This window comes from Rhinopithecus roxellana, chromosome 16 (assembly GCF_007565055.1).
Source record: "Rhinopithecus roxellana isolate Shanxi Qingling chromosome 16, ASM756505v1, whole genome shotgun sequence".
NCBI lineage: Eukaryota > Metazoa > Chordata > Mammalia > Primates > Cercopithecidae > Rhinopithecus > Rhinopithecus roxellana.
This window is the reverse complement of record NC_044564.1, coordinates 87861832-87882710: the sequence shown is the minus strand read 5'-3', so window position 1 is coordinate 87882710 and position 20879 is coordinate 87861832. Positions and strand designations below refer to the sequence as shown.

The following is a 20879-nucleotide window of genomic DNA, read 5'->3' as shown; positions in this document are numbered from 1 at the left end:
GCGGCTGTAATTCAATGCCCAGGTGAGCCACGTGGCGCTCCCTGTGGCGGCTGTAATTCAATGCCTAGGTGAGCCACGTGGCGCCCTCTGCCTCGGCTGTAATTCAATGTCTCCTTGGACCATAATAGGTCATTACGAAGATCCCACTGTTGATTGGCTGTGGGAGAACAGAACTCCCATATATGGCTAGTCAGAGCACAGCCTGACATCACCTTAAAGGGTGGTGTGACAACAGCCACCAAAATTTAAAACAGATGCACTACCCTGTGACCAGTAATTCTATGTCAGCAATCTATCTGATGGCTACAACTACACATATGCAGAAACACCTAAAAACAAGGACACTGCTTGCAGCACCATTTGTGATGGCCAGGTTCAGGATGAGCCCAGGTCCTCATCAGTGGGAACTAGCTAATGATCATTAATGGAAAATTATGTTGCTTTAGGAATGGTGTGCAGATATGGGATGATTCTTGACAAATTAAGTGAAAAAGTAAGATGCAGGACAGGTATAAACAGCCATCTGTGATTTAAAACGTAGATACATGTGCATGTGCATAGAAAATCCTCGAAGGGGCCAGGCGCAGTGGCTAACACCTGTAATCCCAGCACTTTGGGAGCCCGAGTCGGGGGAGGTGGATCACCTGAGGTCAGGAGTTCGAGACCAGCCTGGCCAACGTGGTGAAACCCCATTGGGGTTTCACTCAAACAAGAAATTAGCCAGGTGTGACGGGCACCTGTAATCCCAGCTACCCAGGAGGCTGAGGCAGGAGAATCACTTGAACCTGGGAGGCAGAGGTTGCCATGAGCTGAGATTGCGCCACTGCACTCCAGCCTGGGCAACAAGAGCGAAACTCTGTCTCAAAAAAAAAAAAAAAGAAAAGGAAAGAAAATCCTAGAAGAACACTCAAGAGAGGACTACGAATGTGCTGGGCCTGCTGAACAGGAGGGGGGCAGAGGCTTAATCTTCATCAACTTCCCTTGGTACTGAAAGGGCCCGATAGTCCCATAGATAGTTTTTCCCATAAACATACAAATTGACCCTTCCGGTCTTCAAGCTTGAAAGTTAACATTTGTTTGATATCTGAGTTCCTTCCTCGGTAACCTTAAGGCCTCTCAAAAAAACCATCAAGGGACTGAAACTCACCAGGTCATCACATCCAGACAATGAGAGGCCCAGACCCTTTATCCATCATGATTGCTTCCTTGCCCCCCAGTTCCTGTTTTCTTACACATTGTTACGTTTCTTCCCTGCTGTATATGCCCCTAGTTTTAGTTGGTCAGGGAGAGGATTTGAGACTGAGTTCCCATCTCCTTGGCCGATTAAAGCTTCTTCCTCGGCAATAATCATCTCAGTGATTGGCTTTCTGTGCAGCGAGCAGCAGGACCTAGACGGAACCCCGGTGTTTGGGTAACAGTACTGTTAAATTTTAAGCCATACATAAATAAAAATACATTGCAAGATTATCCAGTTTAGAAAAAGAAGACATGAGGTCAAAGACATTCACTAGAAACAGCCCGTTCCATACCGCGTCTGCAGCTCCAGGGACCGTTTTCTTCCCGTTATGATGAATGTATGTGCTGTGTTTGGCTTGACGATATCCTGCACCTGAAGGGGCAAGAACAAAGAACAAAGCAAACCCCAGCTGGTCATTTTAGCGGGTCCTTAACTCCAGCTTCATGTTTTCTGACTTATAAGTGTTTCCCCGAGGAGGTAGCAGAGGGGAGCCTGCAGCCCCACAGTTCTCAGGGAGAGGGGTGCAGAGGCTCAGGTCACCGTGGCTGCTGCATGAGCTGGTCCATCGGGAACAGCGGGCCTCCCACCCTGCTCAGACACAGCTGGGACCGCTCATCTTCTGTGCTTGGAACTCTGCTGACCAAATCCATCCCCCGACACCCAGCCTGTCAGGTTTCCTCCCCATGTCGCCCCCATCCATCCTTCTCGAAGCCAAGCCATTCCCCACAGGCGCCACTGGGCACTGCCCCCCTACAGCAGCCACGTCCCCTTAGGATGGAAAGGGACCTGATGAGAAGAGCGAGGATGGCCTTAGCCTCCCTGCAGAGTCTGAGCCTCTGAGCAGGTGCGCCCTGAGATAGAGATGTAAATAGGACAATGCATGCCCAGAGCTAATGAAAACAGGGTCACTTCTTCACAGAACCACAGCCTCAAATTCCATCCTCTTCCATCAGGATGAGACCACAGAGACCACGGCTGGGCACGGCAGCTCACACCTATTCCGTGTCTCATGGCAGTGGTAGTTGAGAGGGCTTTGAATGAATGGGTGCTCCAAAAACATTTGCTAAATCAAAATATGTAGTCATTTGCTTAATGCCACCAAAAATACCTTCTTACCTTGAAATTCTCTGAATTCAGGTTAAGAAATAAAAGACTAACTAGAGAAAATACCTTTTTTTAAGGTTGTTTTATTATTTTTTGTAAGTTATTTTTGAGACAGGGTCTTGCCCTGTCAGCCAAGCTGGAGTGCAGTGAGTGGCACAGTCATGCAGCCTTGACCTCCTGGGCTCAAGCAGTCCTCCCACCTCAGCCTCCCAAGTAGCTGGAAATAGAGACGTGTACCACCATGCCTGGCTAATTTTTAATTTTTTTATAGAGACACGGTTTTACTACATTGCCAAGGCTGGTCCTGAACTGGGTTCAAGTGATCCTCCTGCCTCAGCCTCCCAAAGTGCTAGGATTGTAGGTGTAAGCCACCAAAACCACGTGCCTGGCTTTTTATAGTAGTTATAAGAAACCACTTTTCTAGTGTTTCTCTATAAAAAGTCAGTCATGGCTGGGCACGGTGGCTGACGCCTGTAATCCCAGCACTTTGGTAGGCTGAGGCAGGTGGATCACGAGGTCAGGAGTTTGAGAACAGCCTGACCAACATGGTGAAACCCCGTCTCTACTAAAAATACAAAAATTAGCTGGGCATGGTGGCATGCACCTATAATCACAACTACTCGGGAGGGTGAGTCAGGAGAATCCCTTGAACCCAGGAGGTGGAGGTTGCAGTGAGCCGAGATCACGCCATTATACTCCAGGTTAAGAACTACCATTAAAAATAATGACTAACTAGGCTGGGCGTGGTGGCTCACGCTTGTAATCCCAGCACTTTGGGAGGTTGAGGAGGGTGGATCACAAGGTCAGGAGTTCGAGACCAGCCTGGCAAACATGGCGAAATCCCATCTCTACAAAAAATACAAAAATTAGCTGGGCGTGGTGGCGTGCACCTGTAATTGCAGCTACTCGGGAGGGTGAGGCAGGAGAATCCCTTGAACCCAGGAGGTAGAGGTTGCAGTGAGCCAAGATCACGCCATTGCACTCCAGCCTAGGCGACAGAGCGAGACTCCATCTCAAAAAAAAAAAAAAAGTCATTCTGGACCACGCTACAGATCTGCCTGGAACCCTCCCCCCAGCTCCGGTGCAGGAGGACAGGAAAGAGCTCGGGACCCAGGAACCAGGCAAGGGAAGCCGGCCCTCACCCCAGCCAGGATTTCTCCCTGCAACCCTGGGCTTCATGTTTTTGTTTGCAAATAGGGCCCCAAGTCCCAATCTTAGAGGTGACAGGGTTTGGTCCAGGTCCTGCTGCCATCCCTACTGCCCCCTGCATCCTCCAAGGCTATGCAGAAAGAGGAGTTGGCAGCAACGTGGCAGGTGGGCCAAGCAGAGAGGGATGGAATCCTGCCCTTCCAGCCTGAGGCACCAGGACTGAGATGGTGCCTTGGTCACAGATAAGGTCTGTGGCTTGGAAAAGCAGGCAGGGGTGCCAGGCTGCACAGAGGTGAGTGCCTCAGCAGCCAGAGCCAGCTGTCCCCAGCCCTGCTCAGTGCCCCTTCCAGGGGGACAGGTTTGAGATGGAGGAGCTTACCCACCTGGAGGCCTGAGATGTCCATCTTCTCCCGGACGCTGAACTTCTGGCCCATGAGCCGCAGCTTGGGCACGCAGTAAAGGATCATGCTGTTGAACTGCAAGAGGGATGGCACAGGTGAGGAACGGGAGCTGCCCGCAGGCCACCCCCAGGGGCCCCAGTGAGCTTCATGGGATCTTTTCATTTTTTTTAATGTTATAAAGTGAAAAATATTTTTAAAAGATATGTGCAGTAATTTTAACTACGGTTACATCTTTGAGTGAGGAGACTCTAGTCGCTAGCTTTATTTTTGTTCATTTCTATTTTTAAATTTTTAAACCACAAACATGAGCTAATTGTATAATCAAAAAAACAAAACTTTTTTTTTTTTTTTTGAGATGGAGTCTTGCTCTTGTTGCCCAGGCTGAAGTGCAATGGCACAATCTTGGCTCGCTGCAACCTCCGCCTCCCATGTTTAAGAGCTTTTCCTGCCTCAGCCTCTCGAGTAGCTGGAATTACAGGCAGGTGCTACCACGCCCAGCTAATTTTTGTATTTTTAGTAGAGACGGGGTTTCACGATGTTGGCCAGGCTGGTCTCGAACTCCTGACCTCAGGTGATCTGCCCACCTCAGCCTCCCAAAGTGCTGGGATTACAGGCGTGAGCCACCATCTCCAGCCAAACCAAAACTTTTGAATGAGCTACTGATACATTCACCAAAACGGATGAATCTCTCGAACCCACATGGGGAGCTAAAGGAGCCAGACTCATCCCATGGCATTGATGTGACATTCAGGAAAGGCAAAATTCTAGCAACAAAGAAGAGATCCATGGTTGCCAGGGCAGGGGAGCACTTGCCCACAAAGGGGTGGGACAAGGGAATTTCAGTGGGGGTGGGGGGCAGTGATCAAACCGTTCTGTAACTTGGCCAGGCGCAGTGGCTCACACCTGTAATCCCAGCACTTTGGGTGGGTGGATCACCTGAGGTCAGGAGTTCGAGACCAGCCTGGCCAACATGGTGAACCCTGTGTCTACTAAAAATACAAAAATTAGCCGGGTGTGGTGGCGCATGCCTGTAATCCCAGCTACTTGGGAGGCTGAGGCAGGACAACTGCTTAAACCCGGGAGGTGGAGGTTACAGTGAGCCGAGATTGAGCCACTGCACTCCAGCCTGGGAGACAGAGCGAGGCCGTGTCTTAAAACAAAAAACAAAAAACAAAAAACTGTTCCGTAACTTGATTGCGGTCACAACTGTATTAGTCAGAACTCAGAATTGTAAAGCAAAAATGAGTTTTAGTTAACATAATTTTTAAAAACTTAAAAAAAACTTTCAAAGAAATAATTGTTTATTCAAGGAGAATTAGAAGCTAGAGGAAAATAGAGGAGGAAAGAAGAACCATATCTGTTTCTCCTGTGCCAGGGCACCCGGGGTGGGTCTCGAATTACACTTCCATCCTGCCTTCCCCCTCCCTCCCGGCCAGGGTTGGGCTTAGGAATCGTTGAAAACATGATTTGCTGCTACAGTTCTCTGTGCTCTCCTGGTTGCTACAAGCTGGAGTCTGCTCAATTCCGGGGAGGAAAGAGGTATTGACTGTGAGGGATTAAAAAATGAGATATTTGCAGCAAATGGGGAGAAGCCGCTAGCAAAAGTCTGGTGTCTGGATGTGGAGAAGCGAGGCTCCCTGTGGCTAGGGGAGGGATGCTGAGGGTCTTAGAGGGAGCCAGAGTCCCAGTAGGAGAGGCCACAGAAGAGCCATGTCCTTGGGCAGCCAGAGCCCTACTGGCACTGCCCTGGGCTTGAGGCAAATGGCAAGGGAGGCTCTGCGGCTGGGCTGGCAGGAGCCAGGCTCACCAGGAAGAGGTGGCGGTCCTGGGCAGTGCCGTTCTTGGCTGACAGCTTCTGGATTTGGCCCTCCTTGATCAGCTCATTGGCCGGGTTGACAATGTCCTCTTCCCCACCCAGCTGCTCATACACCTCCAAGAGCTTGTGCATTTTCTCCTGCAAAAGACATGGGGCTCAGGCACCAAGGGTCTGTGAGAGTGGCTGGTGACCTAGAGATGCGTGGAGCCCTTCCCTGCAACTGTGGCCCAGAATCCAGAGAGGGCAATGAGCTACTGACGGGTGGGAGGGAAATCACAGTGATGTTTGAGATGAGTATTGAAGGATGACTAGGAGTTCGCCATGCAGAACATAATAACAATGATAAACAGCAACAGAGCTAACCATTGCTGTGAGCCAGATGCTGTTCTACATGATACACGTTTTAACTCACCTAGTGAGGTGAGTGCCATTGTTATCTTCGTTTTACAGACAAGGAAACTGAGGCACAGAGAGGTCAGTTGAGTGTCTGAGACCCAGACTCGGACAATCTATATGTCACCTTCCCCTGGCCACGGTGACTGGGGGGTGGTCACGTGAGTAACCAGCACCCAGAAGTGCGATGGGACAAGGGCAAAGCTCATGGCCCAGCTTTGAGCCGGATGCCAGTGCAGCGGAAGGCAGAGCTGAGCCTGCAGCAACCTCGACAACAGTCACGTGTCCGAGTCTGGACCTGCCGGGCCTCAGAAGCCCCGTCCTTGGACCTGAGTGATCTCAGCCTGTACAACCTGGAGGCAGGTGGGTTTGGCTGACCCTTCTGTCTCTGGCACCAATGCAGGTAGGTGCAAGTGGGCACAGGGTGTGGGGTGCACTAGAGGAGCCAGCAGCAGAGAGCTTAGAGGAGCAGACCAGGGTAGGGGTGAGGGTCTTTTGAGAACTGGGGGAATGGGCAGGTACCTGGTATATACACAGGGGAGCTGGCTGTGCACCTGCCCACTACTGGGGGCTGGGTGTGCAGCTGGTATATACCAGGGGCTGGTATATACCAGGGGCTGGGTGTGAACCTGGGATGTACTGGGGGACTGCGTGCGCAGCTGGTGTCTAATAGTGGAGAACTGTATGCACCTGGCATGTACTGGGAGGGCTGGGCAAGCACCTGGTGTGCAGTAGGAGGGCTGGGTGTGCACCTGTCATGTCCTGGGGGGCTGGGTGAGCACAGAGCCAGCCCATGAAGGGACTAATGCAGCTTTAGTGAGTGAATGAATGACAGTAACACTGAGCACTGACACTTCCTGCACCAGGTCCTGTTCTGAGCATTCTATGTACAGTGCTCCCCCCCCCACACCCAGTGGCTTACAGGTATGCGCCACCACGCCTAATTTTTTTATTTTTAGTAGAGATGGGTTTCACCATGTTGGCCAGGCTGGTCTTGAACTCCTGACCTCAAGTGATTTGCCCGCCTTGGCCTCCCAAAGTGCTGGGAGTACAGCCGTGAGCCACCCTGCCTGGCCTTGCTGAGGCTTTTGAACACAAAAGTTGCCATGGGCTCAGGCCATTTAGGGCTGAGTTCCATGGTACCACGTGGCCGACACTGTCTGGGGCAGGCCGGAGACCGCTTTGTGGGGCAGGACTTGGGGCTGACCCTGGATATGTTGCAGCTCTCACTGTCTTTAGCGTTTTAGGGGTCATGAAACAGCCATTCTCTGAGAGGTGTATGAGTTTTGGGAGAAAGACCTGGATTTGGATAATTAAATAAAACTGCCTAGGGAAAGTACCTGGAACATAATGGATACTTAGAAAACAAAGGAAATTCCTTTTTTTTTTTTTCTGGTTTTTGTTTATTCTTTTTTTTTATTTCTTTCTTTTTTTTTTTTTTTTTTGAGATGGAGTCTCGTGCTGTTGCCCAGGCTGGAGTGCAGTGTCGCCATCTCAGGCTCACAGCAAGCTCTGCCTCCCGGGTTCACGCCATTCTCCTGCCTCAGCCTCCCGAGTAGCTGGGACTACAGGCACCCACCACCATGCCCGGCTAATTTTTTGTATTTTTAGTAGAGACAGGGTTTCACCGTGTTAGCCAGGATGGTCTCGATCTCCTGACCTCGTGATCCGCCCGCCTTGGCCTCCCAAAGTGCTGGGATTACAGGCGTGAGCCACCGCGCCCGGCCATAGAGTGATTCTTTTAATCTCCACAGACGCCCAGTGAGACAGGCTGTCAGGGCTTCCATTTTATAGATGGAGAAACTAAGGCATAGAGCATTAAATAACTCACCACGGACACAGATCTATCATAGCAAGGGGCGGGGCTGTCCAGCTGACCCCCCGGGGATGGGGGTAGGAGGTGTAAAGGACTCACTCGTGGAGCCCCTCGAAGGATGGGGGTGAAGGGCTGGCCCACAAGGGCCTCCCGGCCCTCACTCTTGCTCACCACCCTGCTGGTCCCCGCCGGAGCCCCGCACTCACCACTTTCCGAATGGCGGCATTGGAGTGGTTGGCGGCTGTGGAGATGAGCTCCAAGGACCCTGCAGGAGGAAGACTGGGCTCAGCCTGGGGCCACGGTGGCTCCGTTTTTGCTTGCCTGAGGGGCTCCAGGGCAGCTGCCTCCAGAGAGAGGATCTGTCTCTGCTGTCGGCCTTTCCCATGGTGCCTGGGCTACTCTAGAGGACTGGCCCAGAGGAAGGGGGTGACCCTGCCTCTGACCCTGCAGACACATCCCTTCTGCTGGGGCCAATACCAGGCAGAGGGGCTCCCACAATCCTGCAGATGCCTGCCCGGGCTGCCTGCCAGCCACACCAGGCAGTGACTGGACCAGGAGCAGCCCCCACCAGCCCCATGAGACCCATTCCTGGGGCCTAAGCTCTGAACGGGGCCACCATTTAGTAGCACCTTCCCTAGACCAATGTCCACCCGCATACTTCAAGCAGGGGAGATTTTTCTCTGCCCTCAAAGACACTAAGTCCCTTCCTGGGCTGTTAGGGGTCTCACTTTTTCTCTCTCTTTCTCTCTTCTCTCTCTCTCCTTCCTCTGTCTCTGTATGTCTCTCTCTCCTCCCCTCTGTTTCTCCCTCCCTCTCCCTTTCTTTTCCCGATGTCTCCCTATCTCTCTCTCTGTCTCCATCTCTCTCCCTCCCCTGTCTCTGTCTCTTTCCCTCTGGTCTCTCTGTTTCTCTCTCCCCTACCCCCACGACCTTCTCTCCCCCTCTCTCCCCATCCCCAGAGTTCTTGGCAGGTACCCCTGTGCCCTCCTTGGAGCCCTTGGCCCTAGCTTACTCTCCGCGTCCTTCCGGTCTGGGGCATCCTGCGGGAGCCTCTTCAGATAGTCCTTGAGCAGCAGCTCATACCGGGGGACCCTCTGCACGGGCTCCAGCATGTGGTGCTGCAGCGTCAGGTTTCCACACACCTCCTGCTTCTGTGGGGACAGAGGGAGCATGGGGCACCCCAAGGACACGTGTGTGGACGCCGGCCCCGCCATGGCTTCTGGCCACCACAGCCCCAGGAGGCTGCCTGGAACTGGCTGCCCAGAACTGACTGCCCTTCAAGACATGGCTGGCACAGACCACACTTTACAACAGGTGAAACTGAGGCTCGGAGAGACTGACCAATGGAGCAAGGACTGGAACCCCAGGCAGCCTGGCCCTTGGCCCAGAGCTGGCTCTCTTATATGCATCCTCGGTGGAGAAAATAAATGCCTGGACAGGACTGTCTCCTCTCAAGAGTGGGTTCTCCCCACTCCCCACCCACCCATGGGCCTATGCAGGACTCCCTTGACCCCTCTGCTGAGAAATCAGGCAGAGCTTCGCCTAACTCTCCCCACTGGGAATTGGGCCAGGGCCTGTCCTCATGCCTATAGGCCGCTGGGGAGTCCTCCTGCAGATCGCGCTCGATGTAAACGCACCCATGTTCCAGTCGGGTGCTGAGACCCTTGCGCCCCACCCGTGCCCAGCACTGCTCACTGGCTCCCCGTGCCTCCCTCCCACCCTGCAGCACCTCCTCGCTGCCATGTCTCCATCTGGCATCCGAACCCCAGACACGTGTGCTGAATGCTGCCACCCTGTCACCTCTGTGCTCCCCACTCGGGTCCTCCTGCCCGGGCCACTTTTCCTCTGCCTCCCCCAACGATGCCCACTGGGCAGCCTATGAGGGCCTGCTGCCTCTGTCATCCTGTCCACCAGCTTCCCCACCCACCTGCCAGCAACTTGAGGGCCTCAACCACCCTCACCCGGCTCAGGGCCCAGAACAGAATGGCTTCCAGCTCAGATGAGCTCAAAAATACCTGGGAGGCCGGGCGCGGTGGCTCAAGCCTGTAATCCCAGCACTTTGGGAGGCCGAGACGGGCGGATCACGAGGTCAGGAGATCGAGACCATCCTGGCTAACATGGTGAAACCCCGTCTCTACTAAAAATACAAAAACTAGCCGGGCGAGGTGGTGGGCGCCTGTAGTCCCAGCTACTCGGGAGGCTGAGGCAGGAGAATGGCGTAAACCCAGGAGGCGGAGCTTGCAGTGAGCTGAGATCTGGCCACTGCACTCCAGTCCGGGCGACAGAGCGAGACTCCGCCTCAAAAAAAAAAAAAAAAAAAAAAAATACCTGGGATACAACAGGGTGAGAGAAACCCAAATCTTCATAAAAGCAACTGTTTCTGGCAACATATTGACATAATCTCCAAGTATCTCCCTACAAGAAACTTGTTTTTATTCTTTTTTTCTTTCTTTCTTTCTCTTTTTTTTTTTTTTTGAGACAGACTCTTGCTGTTTCCCGGGCTGGAGTCCAATGGCGCCATCTCGGCTCACTGCAACCTCCGTCTCCCAGGTTCAAGCGATTCTCTTGCCTCAGCCTCCTGAGTAACTGGGATTACAGGCACCTGCTATCACACCTGGCTAATTTTTGTATTTTTAGTAGAGACAGGGTTTCACCATGTCGGTCAGGCTGGTCTCGAACTCCTGACCTCATGATCGGCCTATCTTGGCCTCCCAAAGTGTTGGGGTTACAGGCGTGAGCCATCGCACCTGGCTGAAACCTTTTTTTTTCTTTTCTTTTCTTTTTTTGAAATGGAGTCTTGCTCTATCGTCCAGGCTGGAGTAGAGTGGAGTGATCTTGGCTCACTACAGCCTCTGCCTCCCTGGCTCAAGCAATTATCCTGTCTCAGCCTCCCAAGTAGCTGGGATTACAGGCGTGTGTGTGCCACCACACCCAGCTAATTTTTGTATGTTTAGTAGAGATGGCGGGGGGCGAGGGGGGGGGGGTCTCACTATGTTGCCCAGGCTGATCTCGAACTTCTGACCTCAGGTGATCCACCCACCTCAGCCTCCCTAAAGTGCTGGATTACAGGCGTGAGCTTCTGCGCCCGGCCAAGAAACGCATTAATTGGGGAAAAAACCCAGCTTCACCTGAGGAGTCCTGGCAGACACGCCCTTAATCAAGTCAATATCCCCAGGACGCAGAGACTGAGCCACCGGGCAGAACGCAGGGGGAAGAACACAGCCTCAATCAAACTGGACAAACAGCAGAAAAGCCCAAGCAGGCAGTCTACAAGTAACTAGCCTGCACCCCTCAAAAAGACAAGGACCCAGGCCTGCTCCAGACCCAGGAAGCCAAACACAATCATCAGAGCAATGTGCGGCCCTGGGCTGGGTTATGGACCAGAAAACAAGAACGTTATTGGGACAATCGGTGACATCTGAGTGTGGGCTGCGGAGTAGACAGCACCAGGACGTCCATGTAAAATCCCTGATTTTGATCACTGAGCTGAGAGTACGCAAGAGAATATCCTTGTTCACATTTAGTGATAAAGGGTTATGGTGTCTGCAACTTAGTCTTGAAATGCTCAAAAGTCATCATCATCTGTAGGAGTTTAGAGAGAATAATAAAGTAAGACTATTAACAAAATGTTAACAGTGCCTAAACAATTTGGCATTTTTGCTACTTTCCTGTAAAGGTTTAAAGTTATTTCAAAATAAAAGTTTAAAGTTTAAAATATGCTTTGGATTAAAGGAAGGAAACCTGCAAAAGTCCACGGGAAACTTGACTGTCACATGATCCTGTTTTGTCCACGCCAGGGCTTCTCACCCTGGGCACTATGGACACTCGGGTCAGAGAATTCTCTGCGGTGGGCCATCCTGTCCACTGCAACGTGTTTTGCAGCATCCCTGGACCCACCAGATGCTGGGTGCACCACCAATGTCTGCAGAGATGGCCTGGGATCCCCAGGGGGGCAAAGTCACCTTGAGGGAATGGCTGGACGGTACTGAGTCCAGGCGGAGAGCCCTCTCCACAGCCTGCCTGGCCCTGTGCCCAATCTGCCTACGGTGAGGGGATGTGCAGACCAGTGGCTGGCCTGCAACCGGGGCCATGTCTGCCTCGAGTGTCCCCAGGCAGACGTCATCCAGGACATGGCAGTGCTGCGGTAGCTGCTGCAGACGTGTCTGCATCCCAATCCAGAAAGTATCTAGCCTCCTACGGGTTTGCTGGACCCAAGAACGGGGTCTGCCAGGGTTGGACAGAGGACCACAGCCTGTGCCAGGAGAGTGACTGTTCACTGCACCCTGGAAGGGCTCATTCAAGCTTGACAGCACACACGTATCATTACGCCACATGGCCATGTGACTAATTTCACTGTCTCAGCGTCTACACAGAGTATGCCCTTCCCTTACTTCATTCTGAGGCCTAGATGGGAGTTGCCAGCTTGATTGGCAACCTGGGAAGAAAACCAAATTAATCCGGATTTTGTGTTTTTTTTTTTTTTTCTTCTTTTTTTAAACAGGTGGGGGGTCTGGGGGGACAGAGTCTCTCTCTGTCGCCCAGGCTGGATTGCAGTGGCACGATCTCAGCTCACTGCAACCTCTGCCTCTTGGTTCAACCGGTTCTCCTGAATCAGCCTTCAGAGTAGCTGGGACTATAGGCTTGCCACGACCAGCTAATTTTTGTATTTTTAGTAGAGATGGGATTATATAGTCTTGGGTAGTGGGAAATGCATTTAAAAATAAGCTTTACATTTTAAGAAGTGGGTGAGAGGAAGTACTTAAAAATAAAAAATTCTGGGTCGGGCGTGGTGGCTCACACCTGTAATCCCAGCACTTTGGGAGGCCGAGGCGGGTGGATCACGAGGTCAGGAGATCAAGACATCCTGGCTAACATAGTGAAACCCCATCTCTACTAAAAATACAAAAAAATTAGCCGGGCATGGTGGCGGGCGCCTGTAGTCCCAGCTACTCCGGAGGCTGAGGCAGGAGAATGGCGTGAACTCGGGAGGCACGAGCTTGCAGTGAGCTGAGATCGTGCCACTGCGCTCCAGCCTGGGCGACAGAGTGAGACGTCGTCTCAATAAAAGAATAAAATAAAAAATAAAAGATGGGGGAAAATAATCTGTGACATGCATGAGAGAAAGCAGTTGATGTTCTTAGCATACAAAAGCCTTGTGAATCAAGAAGGAAGAGACCAACCCTACAGGAGATAAGAGCAGCCGGGGTTGTGAGGAGGCTGTTAGCAGAAAGCGAAAAAGAAAAAAGCAATGTAACATTTAAACAAAAATGCCTGCACTAGATATCGAGGGACACTGTGGAATCAGAAACTGTCCTTTGAATTCAGGTTCTATCAGATAATAGCTTGTGATGCTGTAGCTTGCACAGCCTCTTGAGCCACAGTTTTCCAATGGGAATGCTGATTCCTTCTGGGAGTTACGGTAACGCTCAAAGCATCAACAGAGCATCTGGACACATCTCATAATTTTCCTAATTTTCTCTGTGTTCCAAAATTTCAGTAATGACATATATTAGTTTTTGGAGTATATATATATATATATATTTTTTTTTTTTTTTTTTTTTTTTTTTTTTTTGAGACGGAGTCTTGCTCTGTCGCCCGGGCTAGAGTGCAGTGGCCAGATCTCAGCTCACTGCAAGCTCCGCCTCCCGGGTTTACGCCATTCTCCTGCCTCAGCCTCCCGAGTAGCTGGGACTACAGGCGCCTGCCACCTCGCCCGGCTAGTTTTTTGTATTTTTAGTAGAGACGGGATTTCACCGTGTTAGCCAGGATGGTCTCGATCTCCTGACCTTATGATCCGCCCGTCTCGGCCTCCCAAAGTGCTGGGATTACAGGCTTGAGCCACCGCGCCCGGCTTTTTTTTTTTTTTTTTAAATAAAACACCGGGCTCTGTGCATCTTGAGAACATCCGTGTCCACACTCCCACTGCCCGCCTTACCTGGATGCTGTGGATGATGTCTTTAAACAGTGGGGAGCGCTGGGTCCATGTGCTCACCAGCCCCACGGCTCGGTCAAAGTTCTTAACGTACTCGCCGTACATCTTTAGGAATGGGGCCAGCTTCTGCAGGATGTCCCCGAGCCGCGGGTTTGTGTCCCTTTGCGGAGAAGTGAATCATCAGAGAGATAGCTGGGTGCAATGGGGGCTCCGAGGTTAATGGACATGACCTCCACCAGGGGAGTGTGGGGTGGCAGCCAGCTCTGTGTGATGGTGAGCAAATTGGTCACCATCTCTGAGCTTTAGCTTCCTCCCCTATGTCATGTAGAGTAGAAAATAGTTAACAGGGCAATTAAATGAAAGGTGCCTGTAAAACAGTTGAAAGTGCAAGCTGCAAGCTTAGAGCCAGTGCCCCAGACACAGGAGATAGCAGCAGTAGCAGAATCACCTGAATGATGAGCCACAGCTATCAAAGAGAACCAACAAAACACCATCATGCTCCTTTTAAATGGGCAAAGATTAGAAACAATGGTTCTATTCAGTGCTGGTGAAGTCCCGGGGAAAGGAACTCTTTGTAGTACTGATAATGAAAAAAGCTGCTTTGGACAGGGATTTGCAAATAATTTTCAAGAAATAGAAACATATACTAATCATCTATGTCCTTAGGACTGTTTCAAAAAGAAAGAAAAAAGCCACCGGCACAAAGCCATCACTGAGGCGTGACTGTGAACTGCACTCATACATTTAATTTAAAGATCCAAAGGGCAGGGTGGCTAAGTCATCGGACCCCTGTGCTGTTATAAAAGGAGCAGAGGAGGTCACACGTGTGCTCATGAGTTAGCAGTCTTCAGGGCTTTGCAGGATAAAACCTGTCTCTACTAAGCATGGATTTTGTCAGCCAGAAGGCCGCATCCAGTCCTGCCTGCCTTGGGGACACAATGTAACTTGCTTGGCAGCTGGACCATGTCCTTGTACAGATTTACTAATTGACACAGTCCCTCCCTGAGCAACAGGTGAAAAGACTCCCCCTGGCTTTCCATTCCAGCCAAGCCTCTGTGGTCTCCTGGGCTGCAGCTTGGAGAACAGGCTTGTGGGACGCAGAAGGGCCAGGCTCCTGATGCAGAGGGAAGCCGGGCCTGTGAAGGGGGCAGGCAGCAGAGACCCTAAGTCAAACAGCAGTGGCACCCAGAATGAGGGGAAAGGCAACATGCAGTGTGGCAAATTGATGAGTCTGGGGGCCACGCCTGGGATGTTTCATGTGTGACTTGCACTGAGCTGTCCCTCTGCTAATGAACAGAAGCATGAGTGGGACAGAGGGACAGGCCCCAGGGACAGCAGGAGGAGGATCTGATGTCCACTGTTGAGGGGGAAAAATAGCATTTTTTAAACAAAGGTGGAGTATAAGCTAGGAGGGAAAAGAAAACCAACCAGCACTATCCACTGTGTGGTGTTTCCAGATGTCAAACCTCATTTTAGTTTCAGAGCCCCGAGTGGGGCATTAAAAGCCCTTCATTCCGCATCATCTGCTTTCTCAGGAACTAAGCCTTGGAGACCGTAAGTGGCCGGTCAAGATCACCAACAAGGAAGGGGTGGAGTCTGGACCGGACCCAGACCGTGCAGAGAAGGGAGGCGCCCAGTCACCATGGGACAGTCCCCCAGCACTTGCCTGGCTCACAGGCACATGAACCCAGGTCTAGAGACCACTTGAGGGGCCCCACGGGCATCCGCAGACGGTACTCACCACTCCTCCGTGATCCGCGTCTTCAGCTCCGGCAGCAGGAACTGCCCGTGGAAGCGGTGGATGGAAGAGATGTTAGAGAATATGCCCGTGATGACTTCTGGCGGGATCCCCGCATCCGTCAGCCTGGTGCAGAAAACCTGAGCGTAGAGAAGCCCACGTGTGGCCACTGAGCCTCTTCCACTGAGTACAGCTGCCCCGCTTCGGCCACAGGTGAGGGCGCTTGGGAGGGGCCGCTGCTGCCACCTTGTGTTTTCTTAATGAACTTCAGCATTATTGTCCTCCCTTTTCGTAGAACTGGTTCAGACAACCTCATGGTCTTAATGCAAGCTCACTTATGACTTAGGAATGTGGGTGCGGCAGGGACAGTCCCCTGAGGACAGGGAAAGACATCTTTCCTCAGCAACCTCTCATGCGAAATGGAAGGTTCAGACTTCCTTCTCTATCTCATGAGATAAAAACAGCAGCAGCACCGTCTGTCAAAACCCCGGCTTCCATGGGTGCTTTATTTCCTGTGCTCATAAACCCCACGTTGTCATATGGATAGGGATGAGTGGCAACCCCTGTCCCAACTATTTATGCAGAAAAACATCCAGAAGGCATTTACATGCTCAGATCATGCAGCTGCCAGGAAGAAATGTCCCACAGGTGACTTGGCAAAGCCTTTTCCTCAGAGCCACAAGCACTGAAAACAAAAAATAAGTTTCTAGGATGGGCATGGTGGCTCACACCTGTAATCCCAGCACTTTGGGAGGCCGAGGCTGGTGGATCACCTGAGGTCAGGAGTTCAAGACCAGCCTGACCAATGTGGTGAAACCCCATCTCTACTATAAATACAAAAATTAGCCAGGCATGGTGGTGTGTGCCTGTAGTCCCAGCTACTCGGGAGGCTGAGACAGGAGAATCGCTTGAACCTGAGAGGCGGAGGTTGCAGTGAGCCAAGATCTCACCACTGCACTCCAGCCTGGGAGACAGAATGAGACTCTGTCTCAAAAGAAAAACAAAACAAAACAAAAAAAGTTTGTAAACCGGACTTAAATTTGTCTGAGTTTTAGTAGTTAAGTCATTCATACTGCACCTGTAAAGCCCAGTCAATGCTAAGATACTGAAACTGCCCACTGAAACTCTGGGAGTGGACTAAGGTGGGCCCCCAAGCCATGTGGGCTACCTGGTCCAGCAGGTGCAGCCGCCTCACATAGGTCTCCTCGGTGTGCAGGAGCTCCTGGGCAATGTGGAGAAGCTTCTGGGGGCCAGAGTGCTGTGGAGAGAAGAGATGCAGCTCACCTGGGGAAGATGAGCCTTGGGGAATTGGCACCTAACAGGCTGCCACTGTGTGCAGGAGAACCAGGGGCCATGGGGGCGGCAGGACGCCACAGGGGCAGGAGCAGGGGCAGGAAGGGGCCACTGGGATGGCGATGTGGTGCTCAGTTCTCATAGATGATATTTGCATGGAGGATTTTGGGAAAAGCACAGTAGTTTCTGGCAGTCCCCCAAAAGCCTCTCTAGCCCAAAGATAACTCCACTCTCCTGGGCCTTTGAGCAGTTGCAGCAACCACCTCAAAATATATTGGACAGCGATGTCAGCAAGATGGTGGACTAAACAGCTCTCGGCCCTCCTTCTGCTCAGAGACATAAGGTTAACAACAATATATGGGCCAGAACACCTGTGTGAGAATTCCAGAGACCAGCTGAGAAGCTACAGCACCCAAGCCATTATAAAGCCAAGAAAAGATTTTGGCAAAAAGTGTAGGGAAATTGGTGATATTTGACAGGTTTGTCTTAGTCCATTTGGGCCGCTCTCTATGTGTACCACCATGTCCAACTAGTTTTTTTCTATTTTCTTTTGGTAGAGATGAGGTTTTGCCATGTTGCCTAGGCTGGTCTTGAACTCCTGGACTCAACCTATCTGGCTGCCTCAGCCTCCCAAAATGCTGGGATTACAGGCATGAGCCACCATGCCTGGCCTCCTCCTGTTTTTTGACATTGGGCAGGCTAACAAACCTCTGTAAGTTTCAGTGACCCCAAATGCAAAACAACAGCGTCACCACCTAGTACCTACATCACAGGGATGTTATGAGGATGGAGTGGAACAACACATATGAAACACTTCGTGCAAGACAGGGCACAGGGTACGAGCTAATCAAAGCTCGAAATCATCACTATGGAAGTTTTTGTGAAAATGCCCGAGACAGGGTAATTTCTAAACAAGAGAAGTTTATTTCTCACACTTCTGAGGGCTGATCTCTGCTTCCAAGATGGTGGCCTGAACACTCTCCCCTCACACCGTGGAAGTGGTAGAAGAGAAAAAGGGAGATGAAGGCTGTGTCCTCACATGGTGGAAGAGCAGAGGACAGCAAACCCATGAAGTTTCTCTTTCATAAGGGCCCTAATGCTATTCATGATGGCTTTGACCTCACGACTTAATCACCTCCTGAAGGCCCTATTGTGGCAAGCCAATCCTTTCTGACAATCACACAGACAGGCCTGCATGACAGTCACACAAACAGATTTCCACAGCACGGCCTTACCATGGAGCAAGTAGTTAAACCTAGGGAAATCGGTGCCCAGACATCAAAGCTAGAAATGAAACATACGGTCAGTAGGAGCCTTGCATAAGCTTCTCCCTAACCTGGAGCAAGTCAAAATAACAGAGGCAGTCTTACATTCCTACTGCCAGGACCTGTCGTAGGTCAGTGGAATCTGAGACAAGTCAAGGTAACAGAGGCAGCTGTTTGAATAGATTCATTGGAGAGTCTAAGGCAGCTCTCCAGACCAAGCTGTAAAGGAGACAAGATAGAAATCATCACTCTAGTACCACAGTAGACAGGCCTTGAAGGTACTGGGGCTCTTTTAATCAGATTTAGCAAGCATTTTTTGCCTCTGACCTTCTAGTTGAAACAAAATTACCTACAAAGAAACAGAAAAATGTAGCCCAATCAAAGGAACAAAATAAAAAACTCCAAAACTGATCCTAAGGAAACACAGATCTATGAGCTGCTTGAGAAAAAAACATCTAAATAGTTGTCCTAAAGATGTTCAATGAGATAAAAGAGAACAGATAGATGACTAAAAAACAAAATCAGGAAATGATGCATGAACAAAGTGAGAATATCAACAGAGATAGAATAGAAACTATTAAAAACGACAAACCAGACATTCTGGAGCTGAAATACACTTTAATTGAACCGATAAATTTTTAAGAGGGGTTTGATAGCAGACTTGATCAGGCAGAAGAAAAAGTCAGCAAACTTGAAAAGAGGTCATTTGAAATCATAGAGTCAGATAAGAAAAAAAAAAAAAAAAAGAAGAAGAGCAAGGAGAGCCTAAGGGATGTATGGGCCACTATCAAGTAGATCAATATATGCACATGTAAGTTCCAAAGGAGAAGAGAAAGGGGCAAAGAGTTTATTTACAGAAATAATGGCTGAAAATTTCCCCAATTTGAGGAAAGCAATGGACTTAAAAATTCAAGAATCTCAAAGACCTCCAACTAGAGTAAATCAACAGAGAACCATATCAAGACACTATATAACTGTCTCAAGTCAAATACAAAGAAAATCTTGAAAGCAGTGAGAGAAAAGTAATTTGTCTCACGTAAGGGGTCTTCCATAAGATTATCAGAGGATTTGTCAGTGGTAACTTTGCAAACCAGAAGGTAGAGGGAGGATACATTCAAAGTGCTCAAAGGAAAAAAAACAACTGTCAACGAAGAATATTGTATTTGACAAAACTGTCCTTCAAAAATGGAGAAGTCAACACTTTTCCAGTTAAACAAAAGCTGAGGGAGTTCTTTACCATTAAATCTGCTCTAAAATAAAAAAGATTAAGGGGTCTTTAAATTACAAAAACATTTAAACATTTAAATCTATATGAATAAATAAAGATGAACTCATGACATCAATAACAGCAGGGAGAGGGAGGTGAAATTGTAAAAGTAGAGTTTTTGCATGTGATTGAAGTTATTAGTTTAAAATAGAATGCTATGACTTTAAAATGTTTAACATAATTGCAATGGTAACCACAAATAAAATATCTATAGATAAAAAAGGAAATGAGAAGGAAATAAAACCATATCACTACAAAAAAAATTAATGAAACACAAAGAAAGGCAGTAAGAGAGTAAAGGAGGGACACAAAAAACCTATAAGACATACAGAAAACAACCAAATGGCAGTAGTAGGTCCTTTCCTATCAGTAACTACTTTAAATGTAAACGGATTAAACTTCCCAATCAAAAGTCATATTGGCGGCTGGGCATGGTGGTTCACACCTGTAAACCCAGCACTTTGGGAGGCCAAGGTGGGGGGATCATGAGGTCAGGAGTTTGAGAACAGCCTGACCAACATGGTAAAACCCCATCTCTACTAAAAATACAAAAATTAGCCGGGCATGGTGGCACGCACCTGTAATCCCAGCTACCAGGGGGCTGAGGCAGGAGAATCACTGGAATCCAGGAGGCGGAGGTTACAGTGAGCTGAGATTGTGCCACTGCACTCCAGCCTGGGCAACAGAGTGAGACTCCATCTCAAAAAAAAAAAAAAAAAAAAAGACATAGTGGCTGAATGGATTAAAAATAACAGCCTCCAACTATATGCTGTTGACAAGAGACTCTCTTTAGATATAAGGACACACATAGGCTTAAAGTGACAGGATGGAAAAAGATATTTCGTGCAAATGGTAACCAAAAGAGAGCAGGAGTGGCCATACTTAGATAAAATAGACTTTACAGCAAAAACTGTTACAAGGCTGGATGCAATGGTGTACACCTATAGTCCCACCTACTCAGGAGGTTGAGGTGGGTCACTTAAGCCCAGGAGTTCGAGGCTATCCTGGGCAACATAGTGAGACCTTGTACCAAAAAAAAGAAGGAGAGTGACAGCAGTAAGATGGCTGAGTAGAAACACCTCGCATTCCCCTCATCCCGGGAAAAGACTAAGGCACAAAAAACTAAGATTTGGCTGGCACTGGAGTGAGTGGTGGAGTACAGATGCACCTGTGATGACTGGGAGAGCAGTCTGGAGGCACCCAGCCTCTAGTGGTCCCATCTCCCTCCAACCAGATAGCATCTATCCAGAGTCAGAAGGGACATTCCTTTGCAGGGAAAAAGTACAACACGAGAGAATCCCACATTCCTTGCAAGCCCCAAGCCCAGTTTGGAGAGCTGTGAGAATTCGCACAGCTACATCGCCCAGATTAGGATCACAAAGTGTACACACACCACCCCCCTCCCCAAGCACCCACTGTGAACCAGGCTGCTGTGGCATGGCACCATCCTGAGACCAGAGCCACCTCT

The 20879-nt window shown here is 50.0% G+C and overlaps 1 protein-coding gene across 7 annotated transcripts in view; it reads right to left on the bottom strand.

Moving 5' to 3' along the window:
* Window positions 1-20879, bottom strand: part of FGD3 (FYVE, RhoGEF and PH domain containing 3) — an 88692-nt gene that overhangs the window by 17788 nt on the left and 50025 nt on the right. For 6 of the 7 annotated variants that reach the window (XM_030920333.1, XM_030920331.1, XM_010375113.2 and 3 more), the window contains exons 4-11: window positions 16755-16844; window positions 15590-15726; window positions 13852-14008; window positions 8929-9067; window positions 8123-8181; window positions 5699-5845; window positions 3874-3966; window positions 1530-1609 (exon numbers count right to left, since the gene is read on the bottom strand). In XM_030920333.1, the coding sequence (XP_030776193.1) occupies window positions 1530-1609; window positions 3874-3966; window positions 5699-5845; window positions 8123-8181; window positions 8929-9067; window positions 13852-14008; window positions 15590-15726; window positions 16755-16844 (902 nt within the window). The remainder of the gene's footprint in view (window positions 1-1529; window positions 1610-3873; window positions 3967-5698; window positions 5846-8122; window positions 8182-8928; window positions 9068-13851; window positions 14009-15589; window positions 15727-16754; window positions 16845-20879) is intronic. The other variant, XM_030920335.1, reaches the window with a different exon arrangement.